The sequence below is a fragment of the Panthera uncia genome (genome assembly GCF_023721935.1).
Source record: "Panthera uncia isolate 11264 chromosome A3 unlocalized genomic scaffold, Puncia_PCG_1.0 HiC_scaffold_11, whole genome shotgun sequence".
Lineage (NCBI taxonomy): Eukaryota > Metazoa > Chordata > Mammalia > Carnivora > Felidae > Panthera > Panthera uncia.
This window is the reverse complement of record NW_026057578.1, coordinates 10,823,570-10,848,467: the sequence shown is the minus strand read 5'-3', so window position 1 is coordinate 10,848,467 and position 24,898 is coordinate 10,823,570. Positions and strand designations below refer to the sequence as shown.

Here is a 24,898-nt window from a genome sequence, read left to right as displayed (position 1 = left end):
CTGTCCCCCAGCCCCATCCGCTCTGGTGGCTGCATCTCTCCTGGTCTCCCCGAACCAGGTCTCTCCCGGGCTGCCCTTGGCTGGCATTTCTGACCTGCGAGCGTGCATTCCTCAGCTCCCCCCCAGACTGGAGGGAACAGGGGGTGCATACAGTTGGAATCGGCTGGCGGACAGGGACTGCGGGGCCGTCTTCCGTGTTTTACAAGTAGCTGTGCCACCCAGGGAGGCCTCGGAGCCCAAGGGCCAGAGCCCTGGTCAGGGGAAGCTTCCTGGCCCCGTGGCCCCTTGTCTTCTGCCCCCCCCCCCCCCCACATCTGATGTGGCTTATTCGGCCTTTCAGCTGCCAGAACCCTGGGGCCACAGTGGAGCAATGATGTGGTGTCTTTTTGCTACGGATGTGCCCATTCGTGCGTGGATTCTCAGGCACCTGCCGTCCAGGGGAACCCCGTGCAGCCCACCAGGTTCCGGTCTTGGCCTTGTGAACAACACTGACTCAGCACCTTTTCCTTCGGAACCTATGTTCTGGAGGCAGTGGACAAGAAGTTCGGAGGGTGAGGAGGGCTAAGGAGACAGGGAAAGCCGGAGTCTCCACGGTGATGGGGGCTGCGTTAGATTAGGCGGCCGGGGAAGGCCTCTCTCTGGAGGGGACTGTCAGTCCAGGCCCTGAAAGCTGGGCGACGTTCACCCCATCAAGAACAGAGAGCAGGGCCTGGCCTGGAGACAGCAGGTGGAAGGGTCCTGTGGTGAGTGGGGCCTGGCATTTCCAGGGAACCCGAAGGAGGGGAGACCAGTGTGAGGAGGAGAGGGCAGGGCCGGATGGTGGGCACCCTGTAGGCAGTGGGGGCCATGAACTTCCTTCCAGTGGAGGGAGGCTCCCTCCTAGTCTCCTTCCTCTTCCTGGCGAGAGAAGATCTCTGCTAGCCTACTGCGGGAGCGGGAACGAGGGAGGCCCACAGAGGTGTGGCTCGTCTGATGTGGCTCTGGAGTCGCTTCCTTTGGTGGCCTTCGCCTTCTGTGCTCGCGACACGTGAACATGCCCGCGCACTCGAATACACGTGCGTATAAACACACAAGCTCACATGAGCACAGGCACACGAACACGCTTAAATACACGCACGCGTGAACACGCACACACGTGAGTGCGGGAACACCCGTGTGCTGGGTGAAGGGAAAGGTGAAGATACACCACAGGCTGCAGATGAGCAGGTTCGACGTGTCTGCGCCTGCACGGAATTTTTTTTTTTTTTAATTGGGAATTATTGCTAACATGGGTAAAAACTCAAGGCTTTTCATAAAATCTGCAGTTTTTTTTTCTTTTCAAAATGATACCTGACGTTTATTGAGCTCAGTATGTGCTAAGTAAGCACTCACCTGCTTAGCAAGGTTGGTATTATTCGTATTCCATATAGTAATATCATCGTTATTATCATTTACTAGATAAGGAAATTGAGGCTTGTAGAAAGTTGCATACAGCTTGTAAGGGGCAGAACTGGATTCTAATCCAGAGAGTCTGACCCAGGTTCTCTCTCTTTTTTTTTCTTTCTTTCTTTCTTTTTTTTTTTTTTTTTTGAAACTGGGTATTTTGCATCAAAGGCCTAGAGCAGAGCAGCCTCTGTGGGCCTGGACCCTGCATTCCGGGTCACCCCAGTCTCCACGCAGCCCTCTTTACCTGCTTGTCACCTGTCTGCCCCTTAGCAAGCAGCCTCTGAGTTTGAGACTCTCTGATGTTCACTAACTATTAAAGTGAGTGTTTTGGCAATTTTTTTTTTAATGTTTATTTATTTTTGAGAGAGAGAGCACGAGCTGGAGAGGGACAGAGAGAGAGAGAGACACAGAATCCCAAGCAGGCTCCAGGCTCCGAGCTGTCAGCACAGAACCCGACGTGGGGCTCAAACTCACAAGCTGTGAGATCTTGACCTGAGCTGAAGTTGGACACTTAACCGACTGAGCCACTCGGGTGCCCCCATTTTGGCAATTTCTAAAAAAACCTGTTTTTAGGGGCACCTGGCGGTTCCAGTCAGTTAAGTGTCCAACTTTGGCTCAGGTTATGATCTCACAGCTCATGAGTTCCAGCCCCACATCGGGCTCTGTGCTGACAGCTCGGAGCCTGGAGCCTACTTGGGATTCTGTGCCTCCCTCTCTCTCTGCCCCTCCCGCCCTATGCTGTGTCTCTCTGTCTCTGTCTCTCTCTCTCTGTCAAAAATAAACATTAAAAAAATTTTTTTTTAGGGGCGCCTGGGTGGCTCAGTCAGTTGGGCGTCCGACTTTGGCTCAGGTCATGATCTCACGGTTCGTGGGTTCGAGCCCCGCGTTGAGCTCTATGCTGACAGCTCGGGGCCTGGAGCCTGCTTTGGATTCTGTGTCTCCCTCTCTCTCTGCCCCTCCCCCGCTCAAGCTCTGTCTCTCTCAAAAATAAACATTAAAAATATCTTTAATAAAAGTTTTTTAAGGAGCAGAACTGAATTCTAATCTAAACCCTGTTTTTAATTAAGAAGGCTTTGCAGTCTGACGGATGTGCACCCGAGTCCCTTCTCCTCCACCCACTGGCTGTGTGACTTTGGTTAGGTGACCTAACCTCTCTGAACCTCGGTTTCCCTCCTCTGCAAAATAGAGGCTAAAACCAGGGTCCCTATGGGGAGAAGGTGAGAGGTCACAAGTAGAGGCCCCGCAAGGCCCCCCGTGGGGCCGTTACTGTTATCGTCAGGGTGTCTGAAGGTGCCCCCGCTGAGCAGGCCCTGCCTGGCATCCTCAGGAGCCCACAGGGCAGCGGTGATGGAGGGCCGGGTGTCTACACAAACCGTGCTCCAGTCCGTGGCCAGTGTGGCATCCCCGTCTGTCTCTTCTCTCCACTAGGCCTTCGTCAAGATGGTTGGGCACCACGTCTCCTTCCTGGAGGCCCACGTGCTTCAGGCCGAGCGGGACCACGGGGCCTTCTCGCAGGCTCTGCGGAGGTGGCTGGGCTCCTCGGGGCTGCCCTCCTTCAGGAATGTGAGTATCTCCCCGCCTCCCGCCTCCTCCCAGACCCCAGAGAGGGGAGAGGGGCTCAGGAAGTGGGAGTTCAAAGGGCATGTCTCACTCACACAGACAGGAAACGGTGTCTGGCTGGCAGGCCCAGGTGGCTGGAGTGTCTCCGTCCCTCCCTGGGGCGCCTCTTCTCGCTCTGAGCTTGGAGCTTCAGTGCTGTGGCCACTTGCTTATTCACCCACCATTTATTTATTGAGCGCCTGCTGTTTGCTGAGCACTGTGGTCCATCTGGGGTTACCGAAGTGAGCAGGGACAGCCCCTTCCCTCCTGTCCTGTCCTTGCACACATAAGGACGTGCTCAGGGTGACATTCAGAATTCAGGGTGGGTCCTTCTGGAGGCACGAGTCGGCCTCAAGTCGACCAGAGGGGCCGGGGACGGTGGAGGTCTGGGGACGGAGGGCCAGCCTGCATGTGGCCCTTTGTGACTTACAGAGGCCTCTCCTCTCCACATCTCTGCTTTCCCGGAATCCTCCCTACGACCCCAAAGGAGGGATCATTGTATCCCTTTTGCTGATGGAAAAACTGAGGCCAGACTGATCCTGCAGTGGAGACCTTCAATGTTTAAAACACAGCCGTCTTCTCAACTTATCTGCTGGTCACCCGGTCCAGGGGACACGGGACAACGTCCGGAGACATTTTGGTTGTGACTAGATGTGAAGGGTGCTGTTGGCATCTGGTGATTAGGCACCAGGGATGCCGCTGAACACCCTACAGGGTGCAGGACAGCCCCGCTTCCCCCCCCCACCACGGCAGGAGATTCTCTAGTTTGAGAAACCCCACCTCTAGTTTGAGAACGCCCCGTGTTCGATAATTGCAGCGACGGTTTCTGCCAGGTCTGTTCGAAGTGCTTTGTGTGCTGGGTTATGTGGCATCTCATTCCCATGCCAGGCTTTGGAGGAGGGACCTTTATACCACCCCCATTCTACAGATGGGAAGGATGAGGCTCAGTGGGGTGAAGGGACTCGCCCAAGGCCACACGACCTGGTGTGACGAGGCTGGGGTGGACCCTGGTTGGCCCCTCTCTGAGGCCTCGGCCTTCACAGCTCAGCCAGCCACCCTGTCCTGCCCCCCCAGGGGTTTCTCACTGTTCCTTGGGTCTGCCCGGGAATCCCCCCTCCCTCCCACGCCTCTGTCTGCTGCCTGCCTGCGTATTTCCACTGTGTTTACTGCGTGCCAGGCGCTGCACTGGGCATTTCGTACACGCTGATTCATTTACCTTTCCCAAACGTCGTGTGCCCTGGGCATCAGCGTTATTCCGATTTGATAGGAAGGGGGATGGAGACTTGGTAGATTTCAGGGGTTGCGGTCTTATCGCCCACGGACAGAATGGAGCAGGTGAACTCGTTCTATTTGGCCAGGCAGTGTTATTTGAACAGTGTGCCTTGGGATGCGTGGCTGGGCTTCGCTGTCTAGTCCCTGCCAGGACCCCACTGCTCTGTCTTCTTTTACACCTGCCCGAGGCATGTGCTTCCACGTGAGTGACTTGCCCAAGGCCAGTAACAGCTAGACAATGGCCTCACCTGTCTCATGGTCTAGGAACTCCTGTTGATCCTTCAGAGGCTAAGTTAATGCCACCTCTTCTCAGAAGCCCTCCAGGGTTGCCCCATCTCCAGAGAAATGCTATCTTTCTGCTTTCCAACAATGATGAAGTCAGGAGCTGTTTGTTTTTTGTTTTTTGTTTTTGTTTTTTTTTTTTTTCCTCTCCCTTGAGATATGATGACCGTTCCCGGGTAAACAGGAACCCCCAGTCGCCCCCAGGAACCTCCAGAGCACCCAGTGCTCTGCCCACTGAGGGCTTAGAAGCACATCGGGGGAGGAAGATCAGAGGACCGTGGCTGCCCCTGGCCCCCAGCAAGCATCCTAACAGTGGGACCTGTCGGGCCCTTGGTCTTTGCACTTTCCAGTCTTTCTCTGTGCTCTGCAGTTGTCCCCATGTGGTCGGCACTAGCGTCCCCATTTAGAGGCAGAGACCAGGTCTCAGAGATGGTGAGTCGAGCGTCTGAGTTCAGTGCTGGGGTTGGAGCTCAGGCCTGCAGGCCCCTGAAACTGGGCTTCCCCTGCCCCCTCCCGCAGCAGGATCCCACCTGGGTGTGGCTGGGCATGCCGGAACCTGCACCCTCTCATCTCTACCAGACTCGGGGGGGGCCCCAGGCCTGCCTGTGGTGACCTGTTCCAGGAAGTGCATCCCAGCCAGCCGTGGTGAGTCATTCAGCAACCCAGCATATCAATCTTGGCCCCAGGAGGGCTTTGTCTGGGGCAGGTGGTGCAGGCGAGGGTGTGCACACGTGTGTGTATGTGCACCTGCACCCAGGGTGTGAGCTGGAGGAGTCCTTCTAGAATAATGGTCGTTGCAACTCACGCTGGAGCCCTGACTCGGCGGGCACCAGACATCCCGCCCTGTGAGGTGGTCGGGTCATCGTCCCTATTTTACAGATGAGGAAACTGAGGCACCAAAGAGTCGAATTGCTTGTTCACCCGGAAGGTGGTGAAGCTGGGATTCAGATCTGTGAGGCCTGGGCCCATTGGGTCGCCACTTGGCCCCGCGCCCTTTCTGTGCCCCGCTCTGCCGCTGGAACCTCCATCTGGGGGGTGGGGGTTCTCCTAGAGCGTCAGGATGGGTTCCCCCAAAGCCACTCAGCTGGGCTTAAGCCCGTTCCCCTCAGTGTCTGTCTCAGGTGCACACTTCCCTCAGTGAGCCTACAAGAGGCCTCCCTCCTCCCCAGTGTGAGGCCGCCCCCGCCAGCCCCCAATTCCATCTCCCGCCCTCACCCGCCCGCCTCACGACTCTGAGGGCCCCCGAGGGTCCCCGAGGGCCCCGTGGCGTGAAGAGTGGGGCAGAGGTATTTGGGTCTCACTTGGCCCCATGGAAATGCTGACAAGGGGTCCTTTCCCTGTGGGGTGAGCCTCCTACCCCTCCCCTGAAAGCCCAGCACCCATCACTGCCCCCCATGACCCTTCCGGAGTCAAGGAGGGATGGCGGCCCCCCCCACGGGGCCCAGGAGGGAGGGCCCTCTGCTTTCAGCCTGGAGCTGGGCAGGGGCCTTTGGGGGTGTGTTTCCCACCCTTCCTGCCATTCCATTAGCTGGAGTGGGATTCCTGGGGAGGGCAGGGGGGCACGGAGAGAAAACCGGTCCTTGTTTTTATTAACTTGGCCAGCCCCACCTGCCCTCCGTCCTGCCCTCCTCCCTCTCTCTCCTTCCTCGGTTTGCGTGTGTCGGGGGAGGCCCGACGAGGGTGCAGGGCAGCCGGGCTGGGGTCTCCCAGCGCGCCGGGAGCAGGGCCAGGAAACAGTCCCCCCACCCCTGTGCCCAGCACCAGGGGCCTAGACCTGCCCCCTGCCCGTGTGACTTGTTGCTGGCTCGGCCGGGGCTGGCTGAGGGCGCCCGGGCGTGCCAGCCTGCGGGTACCACCTCCATCACGAGCCCCTGAACCCCAGGCCTTTTACCTCTGACCCAAGCTGCCGGGGGTGGGGGGGGCAGGCAGTCCGTCCACAGACTGAGGGGAGGGCTGACTGGTGCCCCGGGCCTTCCGTGCCCCGGTACAAAAACGTACACGGTCCGTGCTCCGATTTTAATGCTAATGCACGTGTTTCTATGGTCCACGGTCCTTCTCTTCATCCTGCGCTACGTGAACGTTTTCCATTAGACCTTTACGTGGATTCTTACAATGTTCCAAGATTCTGCCTTGTGGATTTGAAGCGAGCATCGCGCCTCTCTTCCCCTGTAGCTAAGCCCCATCTCTGGCATCTTTTGGCCGCGTGTCCGTGGGCGAGTCGCTGTAAGCCCCGGGCCGCTCAGCTGCTGGTTCGCGGACACGGGCGTGATCACAAAAGCTCTGCTTGCTGGGAAACTGGTTTGGGTTTGATGCAAAGGGACGAGGGCCTCCACCGAAGCAGTGAGAATGGAAAGGACGAGGAAGACTGTCCGAAGGAGGGTTCTGTGGGCATTGGCGGATCTGCAAAGCCAGCGCTGCCTATAAATAATGGAGCGATTCAGGACAGACCGCCTCCTCATCCAGGGGGGCGCAGGTATCGTGGGGATGGTGACACAGAGCCGGCCCTGCAGCGGCGTGCACCATTCTCCACCTCCCCACGCCGCGCAAGGCCGGAGTGCTGCTTTTAGCCCCATTGTACAGGCGAGCAAACTAAGGCACAGAGAGGGTAAGTAACTTACCCAAGGTTACACAGCTGGGCATCAGGATACGAGCCCACTTTCTTAACTCTGTCCCCTCTTGCCTTTAGAGAACACTGTGATCTCTTCCCCCAGCATGCTTGTGTCTAGGGGGAAGAGATCACAGTGACCAAATCCTAAGAAAATTCAGTATATAGTTGCCTCGAAAGGGAACCCCGGCTTGCTCTGAGGGAGTCAAGGATGGCCTCTGAGGAAGGGCCATGTAGGCTGGGGCCTGGATGGGGAGTAAGTCAGTCTGAAGACAGGAGAAAGGGTGCTCCTGGCAGAAGGCACCGTGGGCCCAAAGGCCTCGGAAGGGGCCACACGCAGTGCCGAGCAGCGGTCAGAAGTGCGGTGTGGGTCGGCTGAATGGACAAAGCGGGGAGTTGGGGGACATGAGGTCAGGGCCAGATTAGACAGGGTCTCAGGCCACACAGAGGAGTTTAACATTATTCTGAGGGCAATGGGGAGCCATGGAAGGCTTCACAGCAGGGGAGTGTCATGGTAAGCCTGCTTCACTCGGAGAACTGCCAGGGCTCTCCTCTGCCCTGAGCGAGGGCTGGCATCCAGGGTCAGCACTGTCTTGTTGAGACCTGGATGTGAGAATTGAGTGGGGCGAAGGGTGCCCTCCAAGCTCTCGGCTTCGGTTGGTAGGGGGAGCGTCCTCAGCCTAGAAACGTCACGTGTGGTGCCCTGAGCGCCCCGATCTTTGCCTCCCCCACAATCAGAAGAGAGAACAGAGGCTCCAGGTGGGGGACCCAGGCCTCCTGGATGAGTGTCTGGGTTCCAGAGACCCCGCCCGAGGACGTGGCTGTCAGCCCAGGTCGGCACACAGGGCCCTTCACATCCGGAGATCTTTCTCGGCGTGTGTGGAAATGGAAGCGTGAGGTGGAACTGGAGCCAGGGGGGGCTCGGGCCTCCGAAGGGCAAGGGAGACCATGTCGGGTGTCGCTGTTGTCCCCTTGGCCCAGGCCCGGTCGCACGGGGCCCAGTGGCCACCGCTGGTGTTCTGCTGACTGCACCGGGCCTCGCTCTTCTGCGCCTGTGCCCGGAGGCACAGAACCACCTCACTCATTTGTTTGTTTGGTTTTCTGCCAAGCCGAGACATCTTGCTCACGAGGCGTCATTCTGATTAAGTTTCCGATGGATAAGAGTGCGATGCTTTCCAAGGAAATCTCTTGGGCTAATGGCAGGACCGCTTGGGGCCTGACGCCCACACAGAGCCGGGCTGCCCGGTTAGATTGCGGCCTGGCCCGGCCTAGCCTGCCCGGCCCACCTCTTCACCCGACAGATGCCCACCGGGCAAGCCAGTAGTGTAAAGGAGCGTGTCTGCCGGGTGTGGGCCAGTAAGGAAGGGTGGGAAGGGAGGCACATGGCAGAGCCCGGGCCTCCTCTAAAGCAGGAGAGAACGTCCGCAGCTCCCTGCACGGGAACAAAGTGGTGGCCGACCGTGGCCAGATGTTCCTATTTCAGAGAAAGGTGGCCGTCGAGAGTCTTACGTGAACCTTCTGACGTCAAAAAGTCAGTAAGTCATTCTTGTAAGTGTTGAGCACTGGGGGGAAACGTGCCGCAGCTGTGAGTTGTGCCCTGCATGCTCCCAGCTCTGGGTTTTAGGCTGATGGCCTGTACCCCACAGACGTCACCTCTCCAGGGGCTTCTGGCAGCAGGGAAGAGCGAGGAGGCATCCTCTTTGCCTCTTTGCACCAGCCCCTGCAGGGACCCTTCAGCCTTTTCGTAGTGGCGTGTCCGCTCTCCCTCCAACGATCACGGTTCTATTGAGCGCGTATACGAAGGGCTTTCTGTGCCTTGTCACCGCTTCCCCATAACAAGCCTGGAGGTGGCTGTTGTTATTCCGGTTCGTGGGGAAGGGACCGGAGGTTCAGAGGGGTCTATTTACTTGCCCAGGGTCAAGGAGCGTAAGTGGTAAAGCGAGGATCTAATCCAGCTTTGACCTTGTTCAGCGCGTCTCTCCCCTTGCTCTGTGCTCCTGCTAAGGGCGCAGACCTCAGCCTCAATGGTCACGGTTGCACACTGAAGGTCCTTAGGTCAAATGTGCCCTACCCACGGAGGGTCTTCGCCCCACTTGGGGTGTGCGTGTCTGTGTGCGTGTGTATTCAGTTGGAATTAGTTGCCAGCCTTTTTTTTTTTTAAGTGTATTTATTTATGTTTTTGAGAGCGATAGAGAGCGAGTGGGGGAGGTACAGAGAGGGAGACAGAATCTGAAGCAGGATCTGCACTGGCAGCACGGAGCCCGGAATAGGGCTCGAACTCATGAACCTCGAAATCATGACCTGAGCTGAAACCAAGAGTCAGACGCTTAACCGACGGAGCCCCCCAGGCGCCCTGCAGTTGCCAGCATTTAAAAAACTAATTTCACATAAGGATCTGTACTTTTTTTCTCTTGAGAAAGCAGAGGTCTGGGCTCCTGGGAAGCGTTCCTGCCACACCACCGTCGTCGGCCGGAGTTGCCCACACTCAGCACCTGCCTCTGGGCGTTTGGTCTTCCAACCCAGGTGGAGCACATAGTAGGTGTTCAGTAAATATGAATCAGTGGGTGCTCGTAAGGCTTCCGTGGCCCCTGACGGCCTCCCCAGATTTCTCTGGAGGCCGTCTCCAGGCAGCGGAGAGCCCCGGGAAGAGTGTCCTGGCCTGCCCCTCTCCCCTGCAGCTCCCCTGCAGCTTGGGGCCGCCTCTGGGACTTTCAAGAAGGTAATGGAGATTGTGGGCGGAGCAGCCCTGCCCAGGCTGGCCTGTAGGAGTCAGCAGTGCCAGGCTCGGTGTCTCCTCCCCTCCCCGCTCACCCTACGCACCACCCCCCAGCTCCCTCCCCACCCAGGCCTGTAGAGGGAGGGAGGCTCTGCCTGGCTGGGGCACCTCCCCCTCCCTCTGCCCAATCCCCCTGGAGGGGTGACTCCCGGAAGGAGGCAAGGCTTGGCTGGGGCTTTATCTGGCGGTGGAGGCCGAGCCAGGCACCAACACAAAGGAGGCAGAGGAGATTCCAAGGCTCCTTCTCTGGGGCCCCGAACTGGCTTCTTCTTCTCCTTCTGCCCTTCATCCCTTTCGGTAGAAACGCAACATGAGCAGTTGGCAAATATTAACGCAACAGTGGAGGGCTGAGTGGCGCTTGGTCCCCAGCCCCCCTGCTCACCACCCCCCGCCACACACCAAACTGGCCCTGTGAGTTACACACTGGCCTGTGTGCTGGGGAGGGACAGAGGGCTCTGAGCAGGCTGCTTTGCGAACCAGTTTTTTTTTGTTTTTTTTTTAAGCATTGCATTCTTGTTGAGATTTTGAAGTTGACCAAGAAAGTTCCTTTCAACAAGAAGGGGCTTCTGTTTCGGGGGGACTGTTTGCTGAAGCCTATGTGGGAGCATTCCAACTTCTCCGTGGTCGGTGGGACACAGTCCCCCCTCCCCAGCAACACAGCCACCAACTTTGGCATCCACTCCCCGCATCCCTGTGACCGCAGCGTCCCCATCCATCGGCTGGTGGATGCTGTGCCCTTTGCATATGCTGGTCCCCTGCCTAGAATACCCTTCCTGTACCCTGCCTGATAATGTTTATTCATTGCTCAAGGCCATGTTGAATGTTACCACCTCTGGGAAGCTGCCTGAATGCCCCCAGGCAACGTTCCTCTGAACTTCCATTGTCTGTTCTCCTGTTGGCACAGCACCTTGGGGTGCTGTGTTTTTTCGTGTTGTTTCCCCGAGACTGAGAGTTTCTCTTCCCCAAGACTGAGAGTTTCTCAGGGCTGGGGACTGTCTTGTCTTTGACTTAGTAGCAGCCCGAGCCCTCTGGGCTCTTCATTGGACCAGCAAAAGCTAGCACTTTACCTGCCCTGGCTGGGCTCACCTGTTCATACGTACTGTTACCGTTTCCCCTTGACAGATGAGGAAACTGAGGCTTAAGAAAGCTAGAACATCTCGACTTAGCCAGGGGCTGGTTCATTTGAATTCGACCCCATGTTCTTCGTGCTCCAAGGGTCAAAATCCAAACACTGGAATCAGGTTGCCCCAAGTGAGGCTCTGGGGCCGGGCAGAGACGGCCAACTGAGGAGGCAGGCACCCTCAACTCCAGCCAGGAACAGAGGCTCAGAGTGGCCTGACCTTGGTCTTTTTTTAAAAAGAGAGGTTGGGAGTAAAGACTTATGTGAAATCAATTGATTTTGGAAATAAATCTGAGACTCCAAAGAAATCTCAGGGGACCTATTGGCCCACAGGCCTCCACAAGCCTGGCCAGGGGTGGGGTCCGAGCCTGTTTACTGAAGGAGTCGGACTGTCCCCCTCCAGGTAACCCTCCATAGATTCTGCCTTCCCAGTTCCCATCCCCCCGCCCCCCCAGAGTGTAGGCCAAACTCCCGTGGTTCTTGGAGGGGGTAGTTGAGAGCATGGGTTCAGATCAGGGTTTCACAACCTTAGCACTACTGACACGTGGGGCCAGATCGTTCTTTGCAGCCGGACGGTCCTGTGCATCATACGATGGTATCTGGTCCCTGGTCTCTGCCCACCAGATGCCTCCAGTCAGGACCATCATTAAAGTCCAGAAATTACAAAAGTCCCTGGATGCAAAATTGCCCTGGGTTAGGAACCACTGGCCCAGATGAACGACCGTCCTCAGAACCGATGATCGTGTGTGGGACACATCATTGCCTTTGCCTTTGCGTGTCTCCTATAAATACGGACAATTCCCAAACGTTTAAAAACACATGAAAACATGGGTTCTAGAGCCCAAGAGCCCCGGGTTTGTGCCTTGATGGAGTTGCTTACTAGCCCCGTGGCCTTGGAACGGGGTCTCAACTTTCCCGCCTGTGAAATGGGGTAGCGGTGCTCGAACCCCGTGGAATCAGCGTGCGGGATTCCCTCCGCCCTTGGCAAACTCGTGTCAGGCACCGACTGTGACGTGAGCACTGACTTCTATCACTGGAGGAGGAGCCGGGTTTCCTGAGGACTTTCTGCACGGCGGGACCCGTGCTGGGTGCCCTGGACTGAACTCGGTACTCGTTTCCTCAGTTCCTGCTTGCCGTGGGCAGGCGGGCTGCCATCACTGGCCCGTGTTGGAGAAGGGCCGCTGGGGCGGGGAGAGGTGAGGTCGCTTGCCCGTGGTCAGGGAAGAGAGCAGCCCGGGGGGCCGCAGCTGTCTGGAGCGCGTTCGGGGCGGCCTGCTGCCCCCGGAGATCGGGATTCGTGTGCGGCACTCAGCAGCTGCTCTGAGCGTGGGCTGTGGGGATCCGTTTTGTAGAAACTTCCCTTGGAGCGGCCGAGGGTTCCGCCCGCACCCCCACGAGCTTGTGCGGAGCCGCTGCCCGTCCCACCAGCGGGAGTTGAATGGGGCAGCTCGCTCTGCCCCGGGGCCCCTGTCCCACCTGGGCCAGCCTCCCCCTGCTCGTGCCAGGACCACCCCCGGCCTGGCCGAGGTGGCGGCTCGGAGCAGGACTCCCGGGCACAGGTCTTGCCCGAGGACACGTCCCAGGTGAGGCTGGGCCATCGGGGGACACAGGCACCGGGGGCATCTGGGGTCCCCCCTCTGAGTCCCCACCCCTTTCAACACACTGGGGGCCGTACTGGCTGCCACGTGGAGATGTCAGCCCGTCAGGCTCTGTGTCCATCTGGACCCCCCTCTCCGAATTGTTCATCTCTCTGCTTGCCTCTCTCCATGCGTCTCTGTGCCTCTGTCTCCTGCGTCTCTCCTTGGCTCGCACACAAGGCACAACGCCTCACCATGCCCCCTGCCCCCATGCCCTGTCACCTCTTCCCCCACCCAGGGGTCTCCCCAGGACCCCACCCTCCTCAGATGGAGAGAGGTGCGGAGCGGAGGGACCACGAGGTCTGAATCTGCTTCTGCGTCCGCTGGCTGGGCTGCACCGCGGACGTCCCCTGCCGTTCTTGGGGACATAAGCACACCCAGGGGGAGTCCTGCAGTGGCGCGTGGTGCGGGGGGGAGCCGTCGGTAATAACAGCTGTGAACTGAGCCCCACAGTCTCCCCAGAAAGCAGAGCTCCCAGGCAGGTGCTCTTAGCAGGTGGATCTGAGGAGGGCTGCGTGCCTCCGGCTCCGGCACGTGACCGGAAAGGAAAGAGAGGTCAGGGGAGTGGCGTGGCCGTGGGCGAGGCCCGGCTGGCAGAGGGCGGGCAGGTTCTGAGGGACGTGACGCGTGCAGGGCAGCCCTTCGTTAGCACAGGCACCTGTGTGACGCCCGCAGCTGGGGTTGGGGCTTCTGGAGGAAGCGTGACCCCTTTGATGCCTAAGGAGCCCGGGAGGCTCTTGAACTTGGCTCTGTTCACGGCCCGCTTTCTTCCAGGGAGAATAAAGCACGTCCCATTAAGCAGTAAATTCATCCAGGTGCCTGTTCCGGCTGATGCCATTGCACCTAGTGATGCGGCCAGACCTAAAGTCAAGGCCAAAGTTCCCGTTACTTGGAGAGTCCTAATAATTAACCTGGAGCCTCAGGCAGAGGGGTAATTCCGGCGTTCGAACGCGATGAGGAGCCGGAGCAGGGAGGGAGCTCGTTCCAGGCCAAACATCGTTGAGCACCGGAGGGGAGGTGCCCGCCGGGACCTGGGTTGGGGATCTTGGTGCTGTGGCCCTGGCACCAGCTCTTCTCGTCCTGTGTCTGGAAGCTTCTTAGCTGGTGTGGACCAGGCTCCAGAGGCCTCGGGCGATACCCCAAGGAGTGTGTGTGGGGGAGAGTGGGGGGAAAGGAGCGGCTCGGATGGCATCAGTCACTGGTTCGAGAGAAGTGGGAGACCACGCCGGGGGCTGCTGCTGGGGCTGGCTGCCAGAGCATTTGTGCCTGGTGTGGCCTCCTGCAACTTGTCACTGGCCGGCGGGCGTCCACTGAGTATTCTCTGAGCCAGCTGCCTCGGTCGATATAGGAGCCATGCCTTATAGTGGCTGGAGGATGTCCCGGCACTTACAATTTTTGAGGCTCCTTGTTATTAAAAATCAAGCAGTGCCCAGAATTGGCTCCCACAACTGTGATTTAGTTTAAACGTTCGTGTTTTGAAACTGAAATGCATTTAATGCTAAAAGTGCAAAGTTACGAAATTGTACGCTTGGGCTCTTTGTAAGCTACTGACGGTGTTTAAAAAGAATATGAATTCAGGGGGCCATAATAATAATGAAATTAGCCGGCATTCAGTGAGCACTTGGTATTTTCTAAGCACTTTGCAGTTCTATGGGCATAACACCCCCTGAAGTAAGAAACTGTTGTTAGTCCTGTTCACCAGGTGAGAAAACTGAGGCACAGAGAGGTTAAGTAACTTGGCTAAGATCACACAGCTAGGGAGGGGGGACCACTGCTGTCTGAGAGATGTAGGAATGGGCAGCTTCCTGTGCTAGATGGAGGGACCTGCTTTCAGTGCTGGCACCTCCACGTGGGGCTTCGGAGGGCATGTCACAGTGCAGATCCAAAGCCCTTTGTGACCCCCCCCCCCACCTCCACTCACACCCTCACTCCCCAGGCAGCATGAGCCACTTTGGAGGAAATGGGCCCCTTAGATGGTAGGAAACCCTTTAGGCTTGGCCCATAGGTCCCCCGGAGGCCCCAGAAAGTGAACTCGGCCTCCACCCAAACTGTTTGTTTTCTCGAAAGCATGTTGGGGGGTGGCCAGCATGGTCAGCCTGCGAGGTATTCTCCCGGGCTTCTTTCCCTCATACCTTGGGCTCTTCCTCCTGAAGACAGCCCCGCCCATCCCCCCTCTGTGCTGAGGTCCACCCTGGCCTCTTCCTCCCCCACATTCCCTGTAAGTCCTCCTTGGCTGCACCAGGACCCCAGTCCCTGGGCCGGGCTTAACTCCTTTGATGCCAAATCTCTATGGGCCTCCCCTCCGTTCTTTTGGTCATCCATACATTCACGTATTTGTTCGTTCATCCAGCAAATACTTACCCACCGATACTTACCCACCGACCTGGATGAGCTGTTCGCTATTTTGTATCCTTGGAACCCATGGAGAACAGAAAATATTCCTGCCACCTGGCAGGTGACAGTCTAGTGTGCCCCGGGGGAGATGGAAAAGTGAAGAAGCACAGGGAGATGGGTGTCTGAGGGTAGGATGTGGTCAGGGAGGTGGCTGGTTCACTGAAGGAGGTAGAAAGGGCGTGCGCAGGGGTCCTGGGCGGCTGTGGGAGCAGTGAGACCTGAGTGGGCAGCCTGTTGGAAGTCGGAGGTGAAGGGGGTGGATGGAGCATGTGTGGGGCCAGCGCTGGGACTCAGCTCTGGAGGGTTTGAGGCGGGATCTGGCCTGCGATGGTCCAGGGAGAGATGCTGTTGGCCTGGACCAGGGCGGGTCAGGGTGGAGCTGGGGAAACAAGGTCTATTCCTCGTGTGTGCACGGGGCAGGGTATTTAATTGAAATTTTTTGCAAAAATTGTAGATTTACACGCAGTTAAGCAATAATGGGGGGGGGGTGCCTGAGTGATGCAGTTGGTTAAGTGTCCAACTTTGGCTCAGGTCGTGATCTCGCAGTTCATGGGTTCGAGCCCTGCATCGGGCTCTGTGCTGACAGCTCAGAGCCTGGAGCCTGCTTCAGATTCTGTGTTTCCTTCTCTCTCTGCCCCTTCCTCTCTCTCAAAAATAAATAAGCATTAGAAAGGAAGGAAGGGCATCGCTTCTCAGCCTTTTGGCTAAGATCAAGTGTAAAAAGGAAGGGAGGGAGGGAGGAAGGAAGGAAGAATGAATGAATGAATGAATACAGAGAAATCTCTTGGAAGCTTAGCCCCTTTTCCCCCAGTGGAAACATTTTGCAAAACTTTAGTATAATAATATCATGACCAAGTACTGACATTGATGCAATCAGCTGGTCTTAGGGCTCCCATTTTGCTTGTCCTCATTTGCAGGTGTTTTAGGTTCTAGACAGTTGTATAAATTCTACGCGTTTATATTAGTTAGCCTCCTGTCTCCACCACTAGGGTCCACACTGAACAGTTCCAATCTTGCCGGGATCTCACCCCTGCTCAATCCCCAGCAGCTACCACTCTGCCCTCCGTTTCTAAAATGTTGCTATTTCAAAAATGTTCTAGAAATGGAACCCTACACCATGTAACCTTTCAGGATTGGCTCTTCTCGCTCAGCATTATTCTCTGTAGATACATCCAAGTCGCTGCGTGACTCAAGAGTTTGTCTGGATGTGTTTGCAGGGCAGAGGCCTAGTTGGAGATGCTAGTGTGGGGTTCGGGGCTGGAGGTGTCCAGCATGGAGCCAGAAGCTGAACGAGATCACCCCAGGAGACAGAGGGGATCTAGGTCGATGACCGAGCGCGAGTCGATTAAGCATCTTAGTGTACCGGGCGCAGGGATGTGGCCAGCCCTTGGAGACAGATGATGTCCCTGCAGCTGGGGTGAGGCTGCCTCGGGGCTGGGTGTCTGCGGTGGGCGTGGAAGAAGCGGTTCGTTCACCATCTCCCCCTTCCTCCCCTTTCTCTCTTTGCAGCCAGAGGGCTGGGCCCCTGTTGAGGGTTTAGACCAGGGTTTCCAGGGGTCCTGAATAAAATGGGAAAAGGGCAAAGCGCTGCCCCTAAGGTGAGATAGAGTCCCTTCAACAAAGAGTGACCTGACTCCCGAGATGGCCTCCGTCCTTTGGGAAGAATATGATTTCTTTGACAAAGGGATGGGGCTGGCAGGTGGGGGCCCGGAGCGGGGGTTTCTTGTGTATCTGGTGCAGCAGCCTGGCTTGGGTTTGGAGAGGTCCTGAATGCACGGAACAGCTCGTGCACTCCTGTCACCATCCCCTCCCCTCCGGGTCCTTGTCCCCAAAGTGTCCCCACCCCTGCCACCGCCTTTCGGGACATGCCTCCCTTTTCTCTCGGCCCCCGTGCTTCCCTCTCCTTTTCTGTCTTACTCCCTCACTCTGTCCGTCTTCATTCTCTCTGTTCTCCCTCTCTCCCCATTCACCACACGTTCCCCTCCTCCTTTCCATCTATTTCTGCTTTTTCTCAGTCCCCTCCCCCATCTTGTTTCCACATTTTCTCTTGCTCTTTCTCTCCCATTTGTGTGTGTCTGTCCCTCTTGTGTCTTTCCCTTTGTCTGCATCTCCGACCCCGTCTCTCGTTACCTCCTGCTCTGTCCCATCCCTGCTGTCTTCATCTCGAGCTTTTCTTCCTTTTCTCACTCTCAAGTATTATTTTTCCAGACCTTGGAGATCATCCATTGCCACCCTCAGGGGGCCCAGTGGATAAAATGTCTTAATCAGACCAGGACAGCGCGGGAGGCGAGCTCCCGTAAAAGGGCTTCCCAGGGCGAGTGACAGGGTGACATCAGTGTGGTGGCTGCAGCCCGGGCCACCTGCTGGAGGGGTTGGCGGGCCCAGACCAGAGCTCTGAGAGCACCTGCGTCTGAGGAAAGGGTGGATTGAGAGGAGACTCCCAAGGCTGCCTGGATGTCTGGGATGGGGGAGAATGGGCACAGGTGACAGTCTGGGCCTTGCCTCTGAAGCAGATTCCTTCAGCTGTCGGGAGGCGACCGCTCAGCCCTGGGGAGTCTTTCTCCAGCCCGGTCAGGGGTGGGGGGCAGGCATGTAGGCGGCTTCTTAGCACCTGCTGGTTCTGGACACCTCCGAACGGCTTGTGTATCTGATGGAGAACAGCTGCCCACACTGGGGACCCTGACAAAATGGTCAATTGAGGCTGTGTTTGCTTTCTGCTCCCCAGAGCTATAACCGGTGCTATTTTCAACATTCTTTTGTGGAGCCAGCCACCTTCAAGGCCAGGCAATGGAACCTCCCGGGGTTCTACTGCTAACCGGCATCAGAGTGAGAAATGTATAGCTCCCACATGACAGTAGCCAGCTGGGGAACCTTAGCCAGCTGTTGGTTCAGGCCACGGACACTCATCTGGAGGCGGACCACCCGCCAGTGGCTGGAATCCGGACACAACCGTGCCTCCTGTGGGTCGGTGGAGAACCTGTTTGACAAGGAGGTTGCTAAGCTGAGCAGACCCCTGGGAACAGGAAGCTGCTTTGACCCTCTGGGCCGGGGAAGGATCTTCCCTTCCTTGCTCTGTGCCAGGAGTGGGTCAGTCTTGGCTCCGGACAAATCCATTCGCTGATGTCCCCCCTCAAATCCACCATTGCTCCTGCTGTGCCCTTTGCCCCACGATGTCCTCTCAGCCAGGAGTGCTGGCCTCATGCTGCCCACGAAGCCATCCACGAGTGACTTTTTTTTTTTTTAGCATTTATTTATTTATCTATTTATATCCAAGTTAGTTAACATCTAGGGCAATAATGATTTCAGGAGTAGATTCCAGTGATTTCTCCCCTACATATAACACCCAGTGCTCATCCCAGCAAGCGGCCTTCTTAGTTCCCCTTCCCCATTTAGCCCATCCCCCCACTCGCAGCCCCCTCCAGCAACCCTCCGTTTGTTCTCTGTATTTAAGAGTCTCTTATGTTTGTCCCCCTCCTTGTTTTTCTTTTTGCTTCCCTTCCCTTATTTTCATCTATTTTGTATCTTAAGTGCCACATATGAGCGAAGTCATATATTTGTCTTTCTCTGAGTGACTAATTTCACTTAGCATAATACCCTCCAGTTCCATCCACGTAGTTGCAAATGGCAAGATTTCATTCTTTTTGATTGCCGAGTAATACTCCATGGTATATATATACCACATCTTCTTTATCCATTCACCCATCGATGGACATTGGGGCTCTTTCCATACTTTGGCTATTGTGAATGGTGCTGTTTTAAACATGGGGGTGCATGTGTCCCTTCGAAACAGCACACCTGTATCCCGTAGATAAATGCCTAGTAGTGCAATTGCTGAGTCGTAGGTAGTTCCATTTTCAATTTTTTGAGGAACCTCCAGACTGTTTTCCAGAGCGGCTGCACCAGTTTGCATTCCCACCAACAGTGCAAAAGACATCCTCTTTCTCTGCATGCTCGCCAACATCTGTTGTTGCCTGAATTGTTCATGTGAGCCTTTCTGACAGGTGTCAGGTGGTATCTCATTGTGGTTTTGATCTGTATTTCCCTGATGATGAGTGATGTGGAGCATTTTTTCATGTGTCTCTTGGCCATCTGGATGTCTTTGGAGAAATGTCTATTCATGTCTTTTGCCCATTTCTTCACTGGATTATTTGTTTTTTGGGTGTCGAGTTTGATAAGTTCTTTAGAGGTTTTGGATACTAACCCTTTATCTGTTATGTCCTCTGCAAATATCTTCCATGAGTGACCTTTCTGAGGCATGGAGACAACCGACCCTGGGAGCCCAGAGATCCTACAACATCTGCAGGCCCCGTTGTCACAGCTTATTAAGAATTTCAGGCCAGCGATAGAGCATCAGAGCAAGTGCGGGCCTGTGTGTCTATGTGGATGGCACGCCCACGAGCTGGGCCCTGTCTGTCCCCTACAAGTGTCACGCCTTGAGTGAGGTCGTAAGCCTGCTGAGTCTCAGTTTCCACATCTGTGTAGCGGGATTTACAGTTACAGCCTCTGCACAGGATTGTCGTGAGCAGTAATTCAGATAACATAAGGGTCAGTGGCTGTTATTATGACTGGTGATGTTGATATTATTATTTAGTAGCTCTTATCTGTGCTATTCCTTCAGTGCTTTGCATATGCTGCCACGGATGTGCTTTATTATATTTATTTATTTATTTAAACATTTTTAATGTTCATTTATTTTTGAGAGAGCGTGCATGCCTGTGAGCAGGGGAGGGGCAGAAGGAGAGGGAGACACAGAATGTGAGTGGGGGAGGGGCAGAGATTGGGACACAGAATCTGAAGCCGGCTCCGGGCTCCGAGCGGTCAGCAGAGAGCCCGACGCGGGGCTCAAACTCACGAACCTTGAGATCACGACCCGAGTCGAAGTCGGATGCTCAACTGACTGAGCCACCCAGGAGCCCCTAGCTTTCCATTTTTTTAAACAAGAAGCTTGAAATCCATCTTTTAAAGAGAAGAGGCATTTCATTCAAAAACTTGGGAACACAACCAGACCAAAGGAGCAAGAGACAGCACAGTGGAGGCCAAGTGGGATGCACCTGTGGGTCTGGGTTGGGCCCATTGGTGACCTTAGTGGCAGGGCCTGTAGACAGCAGTGAGGAGTCTCACTTTATTCTCACCATCACAAGGTACCTACTGGAGGATCAAGTTTCTTTTTTTTTTTTTTTTTTAATGTATTCTTTATTTTTAAATTTTTATTTGTTTATTTTGAGAGAGAGAGAGGGCACAAGCTGGGGAGGGGCAGGGAGAGAGGGAGAATCCCCAGCAGCACGGAGCCCGACGTAGGTCTCGATCTCAGGAACCGTGAGATCATGACCTGAGCCAAAATCGAGGGTCAGATGCTTCACCGACTGAGCCAGCCAGGCTCCCCGGATCGGATTTGTTTCCTAAGACAATCCCTCAGGCTGCCGTGCGGAGAATGGGTTAAGGGCCAGAGCGGCCCCTGAGAGGTGGCACAGACAGGACACCAGTGGTGATGGGGAGAGGGGTTTGGGAGGAATTAGCAGAAGGGATTGAGGACCTGTGGGATGTGGGCGTCCAGTCTGGGCAGTGGGTGGGCCCCACAGTGAGTCTCGCGACCGCTGAAAGCCTCGGTTTCCTCCTCCGTGCAAGGGCCTTCCGACACCCATGCGGAGCAGGTGCTCAGTTAACAACACGCGTGTAAGTAGATGGTCATCGGACAGTTCTGTCAGTGGCTGTGTGATGATGAGCGGCGAAGGCCAAGTGACTCGGTGTCGAAACAGGACGACTCTGATGCAAACCATGAAGTGGAGGGGGAGCCGGGGCTCCACGAAGAGGGGCTCCGAGGGTGGAGGGGCCGGAGGGAGGAGGGGCCAAGCAGGCAACAGCGGAGCCCTGGCCCCGGGGACAGAGAGATCAGACTCTGGCTCAGGGGCTGGGCACCCCCGCCTCCCGCCCCGTTCGGTCTAGTTCTGGAGGAGGCCGTGACACGACTCCTCCCGCCGGCTGTCCTGTCTCCCCTCCCAGACTGTGTGTGAGTTTGGATTTAGGAGCCGGTATCTTGGCAGAACGTCTAGGGGCTCCTCCTCTGCTAGTTTCCATGTTAACGCTTTTCCTCCAGCTAAAAGCAGAATCCACGGGGGAGCCACGAACCTTCTAGAGCCGCTGCCCAGGGTCAGCATCACCTATAGCGAGATTTCACCAGCTGGTCCCTGCTGCGAGGGTCCTTCTGGGCGGGGGCTGCGCGCCGCGGGAGCCTCCAGCCCTGTTCCTCTGCCATCAGAGCCTCAGCAGCCCCCTCCTGCCACCGGCCGCTCTGGGTCACTGGGCTGGCAGGGGTTGGGGCTGGTGGCCCAGCTGGGTGGGAGGGCTCTGCCAGTCCAGCGCTGCAGACGGGATTGGACACGCAGGGGCTGCTTGCAGAGAAGTGGGTGGAGCTCTGCTCACAGCTGTCAGAGCCTTCTGGAAGACTGGGGGCCCTGGAGCAAACGCGGAACATTGCAGGCAGAGTAGCCAGGCGTGGCCTGACGTACAGAAGGCCCCAGGCCCCAGGAGGGAGGCTGGGACCAAGGGGGACGGTCCTGTGGGCTGGCTGTGGCAGGGGGCAGTGCCCACAGCCCAGGGGAGCCCGCTCTGATTCCCAGCTTGGCCTTTCACCGTCTGTGTGACCCTGGATGTGTGACCTACCTTCTCTCCAAGCCTGCTCTTTGCTCCACAGGACGGGCACCGTCGCAGTGCCGGCCTCAAGGGCTTCCGCGAGCTCCCGGGGAGACGGTGGGAAGGGCAGCGGCCGCTGGCGGTCCCCAGCCCGTGGGGCCCAGAGCAAGGGACTGGAAGCGACACCTTCTCCATCCAGGTCCTCGACAGCCCTGTGTCTCAGTGATGTGCCGTGAGCTTGGAGCCTCTGCCGGCTCAGATGCCCCCCAGGGCTCGGCAGGTCCTGCGGACCAGTGAGTCAGGCCGGGTGGGGGCGGTGGCGAACCGGACAGCACATGCCCTGTCTGCAGGGGCCAGCTCACGGCACCCCACAGGAATGCGCGCTCAGAGTGGCCAGATCGCTCCCTTCAAGAGAAATAGGAACTCAGTATTTATTTGAAACATCCCAGCTCTTCCCTGTTGGCAGCTAACTCGTTTTAAAATTCGCACGAGCCAAACCGGCCGTGTCTGCGGGCCAGATGCTAAGCAAAGGCCACCGGTTTGCGATCTCCGAGTACGTTGAAGCCGGGGACGTGGGGGCGGTTCCTGAAGTTGCTAAGTTTGGGAAGCAGGTGATAAAGGGACCTCCTGAGTCCTGCACTCAGAGCTCACCCCCCAGCCCCACTCAGTCCCGGGACTTTCTGTTGTCCTGGCTCCGTGCCGGGGCTGGGGGGTCCTGGATTCAAATCCTTCTCTGCCAGTTCCCAGCTGAATATTTGGGCAAGTACCTCTCTGGCCCTCAGTTTCCTCTTCTGCAAAATGGAATTAGGGATACCTGCCTCTGTCAGCAGCTACGAGAACAGATAGGCTGTGAATCCATAGGGCCCATCATGGGCTGGGTGTCCAGAAAGTGCTCAACACCAGGTCGCTCTGGTTGTGGAGAGGCCGGGGGCTTGGTCTGTGCAGATAGGGCTGTTTCTTCTGTCCGTTGCTTCTCCCCAGCCCCCAAATACGTTCTATAATTTTAGAATTAGAGACAGGTTTCTGTGATAACACAGAGAGTTCCCATGTACCCCTCACCCGGTTTCCCTCATTGTTAATATCTTATTTTACTGTGGTGCAGTCACAGTCAGGGGACCGACGTCAATGGATTGCTTGCTAATAAGTAAGCTGCACGGTTTATTCAGATTCTGCTAGTTTTTCTCTGGTGTCCTTTTCTGTCCCAGGATGGCATCCAAGACACAAACCGTACTCTATTTAGTCACCTTGCCTCCTCAGCTGCCTCTGGTCTATGACACCTTCTCCGACTTTCCTTGTTTTTGATGACCTTGACGGTTTTGAGGAATATGGGTTAAGTATTTTGCACAATATCCCTCTGTTAGGGCTGATGTGATGTTTTTCTTGTGGTTCGATTGGGCTTACGGGTTTGGGGAGGAAGACCACAGAAGTGAGGTGACTTCGCGTCACATCCAGGGCACATGCTGTCCACAAGATGTATCGCTGATGGTGTTGACCTTGACCCCCGGACTGAGTGGTGTTTGCCAGGTTTTTCCTGAGCAGTTACTTTTCCTCCTTTTCATATTCTGCTCTTTGAAAGCAAATGGCTGAGTGCAGCCCCATCAAGGGGAGGGCCAGCTAAGCCCGAGCTCCCGGAGGGGGGCAGTACATGTAGAAGCCAATGGGAAATCTTTGATGTCATTTGGAATTGGTTTGAGATTCGTATCTCTCCTCTATCTGTTTGTCTTTACGTCTAGCAGTTTTCACTTTTTTTTTTTTTTTTTTTTTTTTGTAGTTTTCCTTTTTTTTTTTTTTTTTTTTTTTTTGGAGATCACTGTATTTCATTGCCTAAACAACTTGGGTTGAGTCTTGTTCTCACCCATTTAACTATCTGCTTGGCCTTGAGTGACTCACTGTCAAAGGGGGTGATGATGAGAATAAGGCAGCCTGTGTCAGGCTGCGTTCAGAAGCCTGACCAAAGTGGTTTAACCAAATAGGGTTTGTGTTTTGTGACACAAAACACATGACAAGTGGTCTTCATGTGACAAGAAGTCCTGAGTGGCCAGTGGAGCTGATGGGGCTTCTCAGGGAGGCTACTGGGGACCCAGGCTTTTCCTGGATGCTGGTCTGCCATCCTTAGCACGTGTCTCTTATCCTCATGGTCCCAAGGTGGCTGCAGCACCTCCAGCATCACTGCTGTGCTCCAAACAGGACTCCGTGAAATTGATAGCATTATCCCCACTTTACGGAGAGGAAAGTGAGGCTCAAAAGGAGAAAGCCCTACTTAAAGAGGCTGTGAGGGTCACAGACAATGAGTGTAGCCTGGGCACAGTAGGTGTAATGATTGTTTTCTCAGCGGGAGGTACCTCTCCCAAGGCCCTCAAGCTGGGAGGGCCTGGTGACCTGGGGGGAGGAGTGTGGGCCTCTGGGCAGCTGAGCTCCTGTGCAAGGTCAACCTGGGGCCTCAGCCCCCCAGGGGTCGACCAGGCTCTGGAGCTGACCCTGTGTTCCTCAGAAGCCAGCCCCTGAGTGGGATGCCATGTGGCCTGCTGCTTCTGGTGGGGTGGGGGGTAGGGGTGCGGGGATGCTGGGTGGGGCAGGACAGGCTGGAGCTGCAGTGATGGCCCAAGAACAGCCAACCAAATAGCACAGAGTTCTGGGACAGTGGGCAAGGTGGGCCTGTCCCTGAGTCCTACAGCCCATGTGGTGACTCAGTGCCCATTGAATGGGAGCTACAGGGAAGGGTTTGTTGTCCTGATCTATTGATTCAGGGGCAAACCATGACTGGGGGTCCAAATCTGGCCTGTCTCCATTTTTGTAAATAAAGTTTTATTGGCACACAACCATGCTGTTAGTTTACATATTATCTGTGGCTGCTGTTGTGCTACAAGGGCGGAGTTGAGTGGTTGCCATAGCGACCATGTGGCTTGCAAAGCCTAAAGTATTTTCTGTCTGGCCCTTCACAGAACAAGTTTGCAGACCCTGGCCTGAACAGAAAGCAGACCAGGATTAGGAATGTGCATTTAGGGCTTCCCAAGAGGGAGATACAAGGCGGGCCAGGACTTCCAAGGGGCTGTGGGGATTTCTGGAAACAAGTGGGCTGGTGGTAGAGGACGAGCTAAGGCCCTGGGGTGGGTGAGCTTAGCTTTAGAAGACAGTGATCTGCCCTGAACCCAGTGTTG

At 56.1% G+C, this 24,898-nt stretch overlaps 1 protein-coding gene across 2 annotated transcripts in view; it reads left to right on the top strand.

Annotated features, from left to right (window-relative positions):
* Positions 1–24,898, top strand: part of BCAS4 (breast carcinoma amplified sequence 4) — a 65,858-nt gene that overhangs the window by 31,070 nt on the left and 9,890 nt on the right. Inside the window, exons 4-5 of one of the 2 annotated variants that reach the window (XM_049649882.1) lie at positions 2,854–2,988; positions 5,098–5,223. In XM_049649882.1, coding sequence (XP_049505839.1) covers positions 2,854–2,988; positions 5,098–5,190 — 228 coding nt within the window. In that variant the 3' untranslated portion in view covers positions 5,191–5,223. The remainder of the gene's footprint in view (positions 1–2,853; positions 2,989–5,097; positions 5,224–24,898) is intronic. The other variant, XM_049649881.1, reaches the window with a different exon arrangement.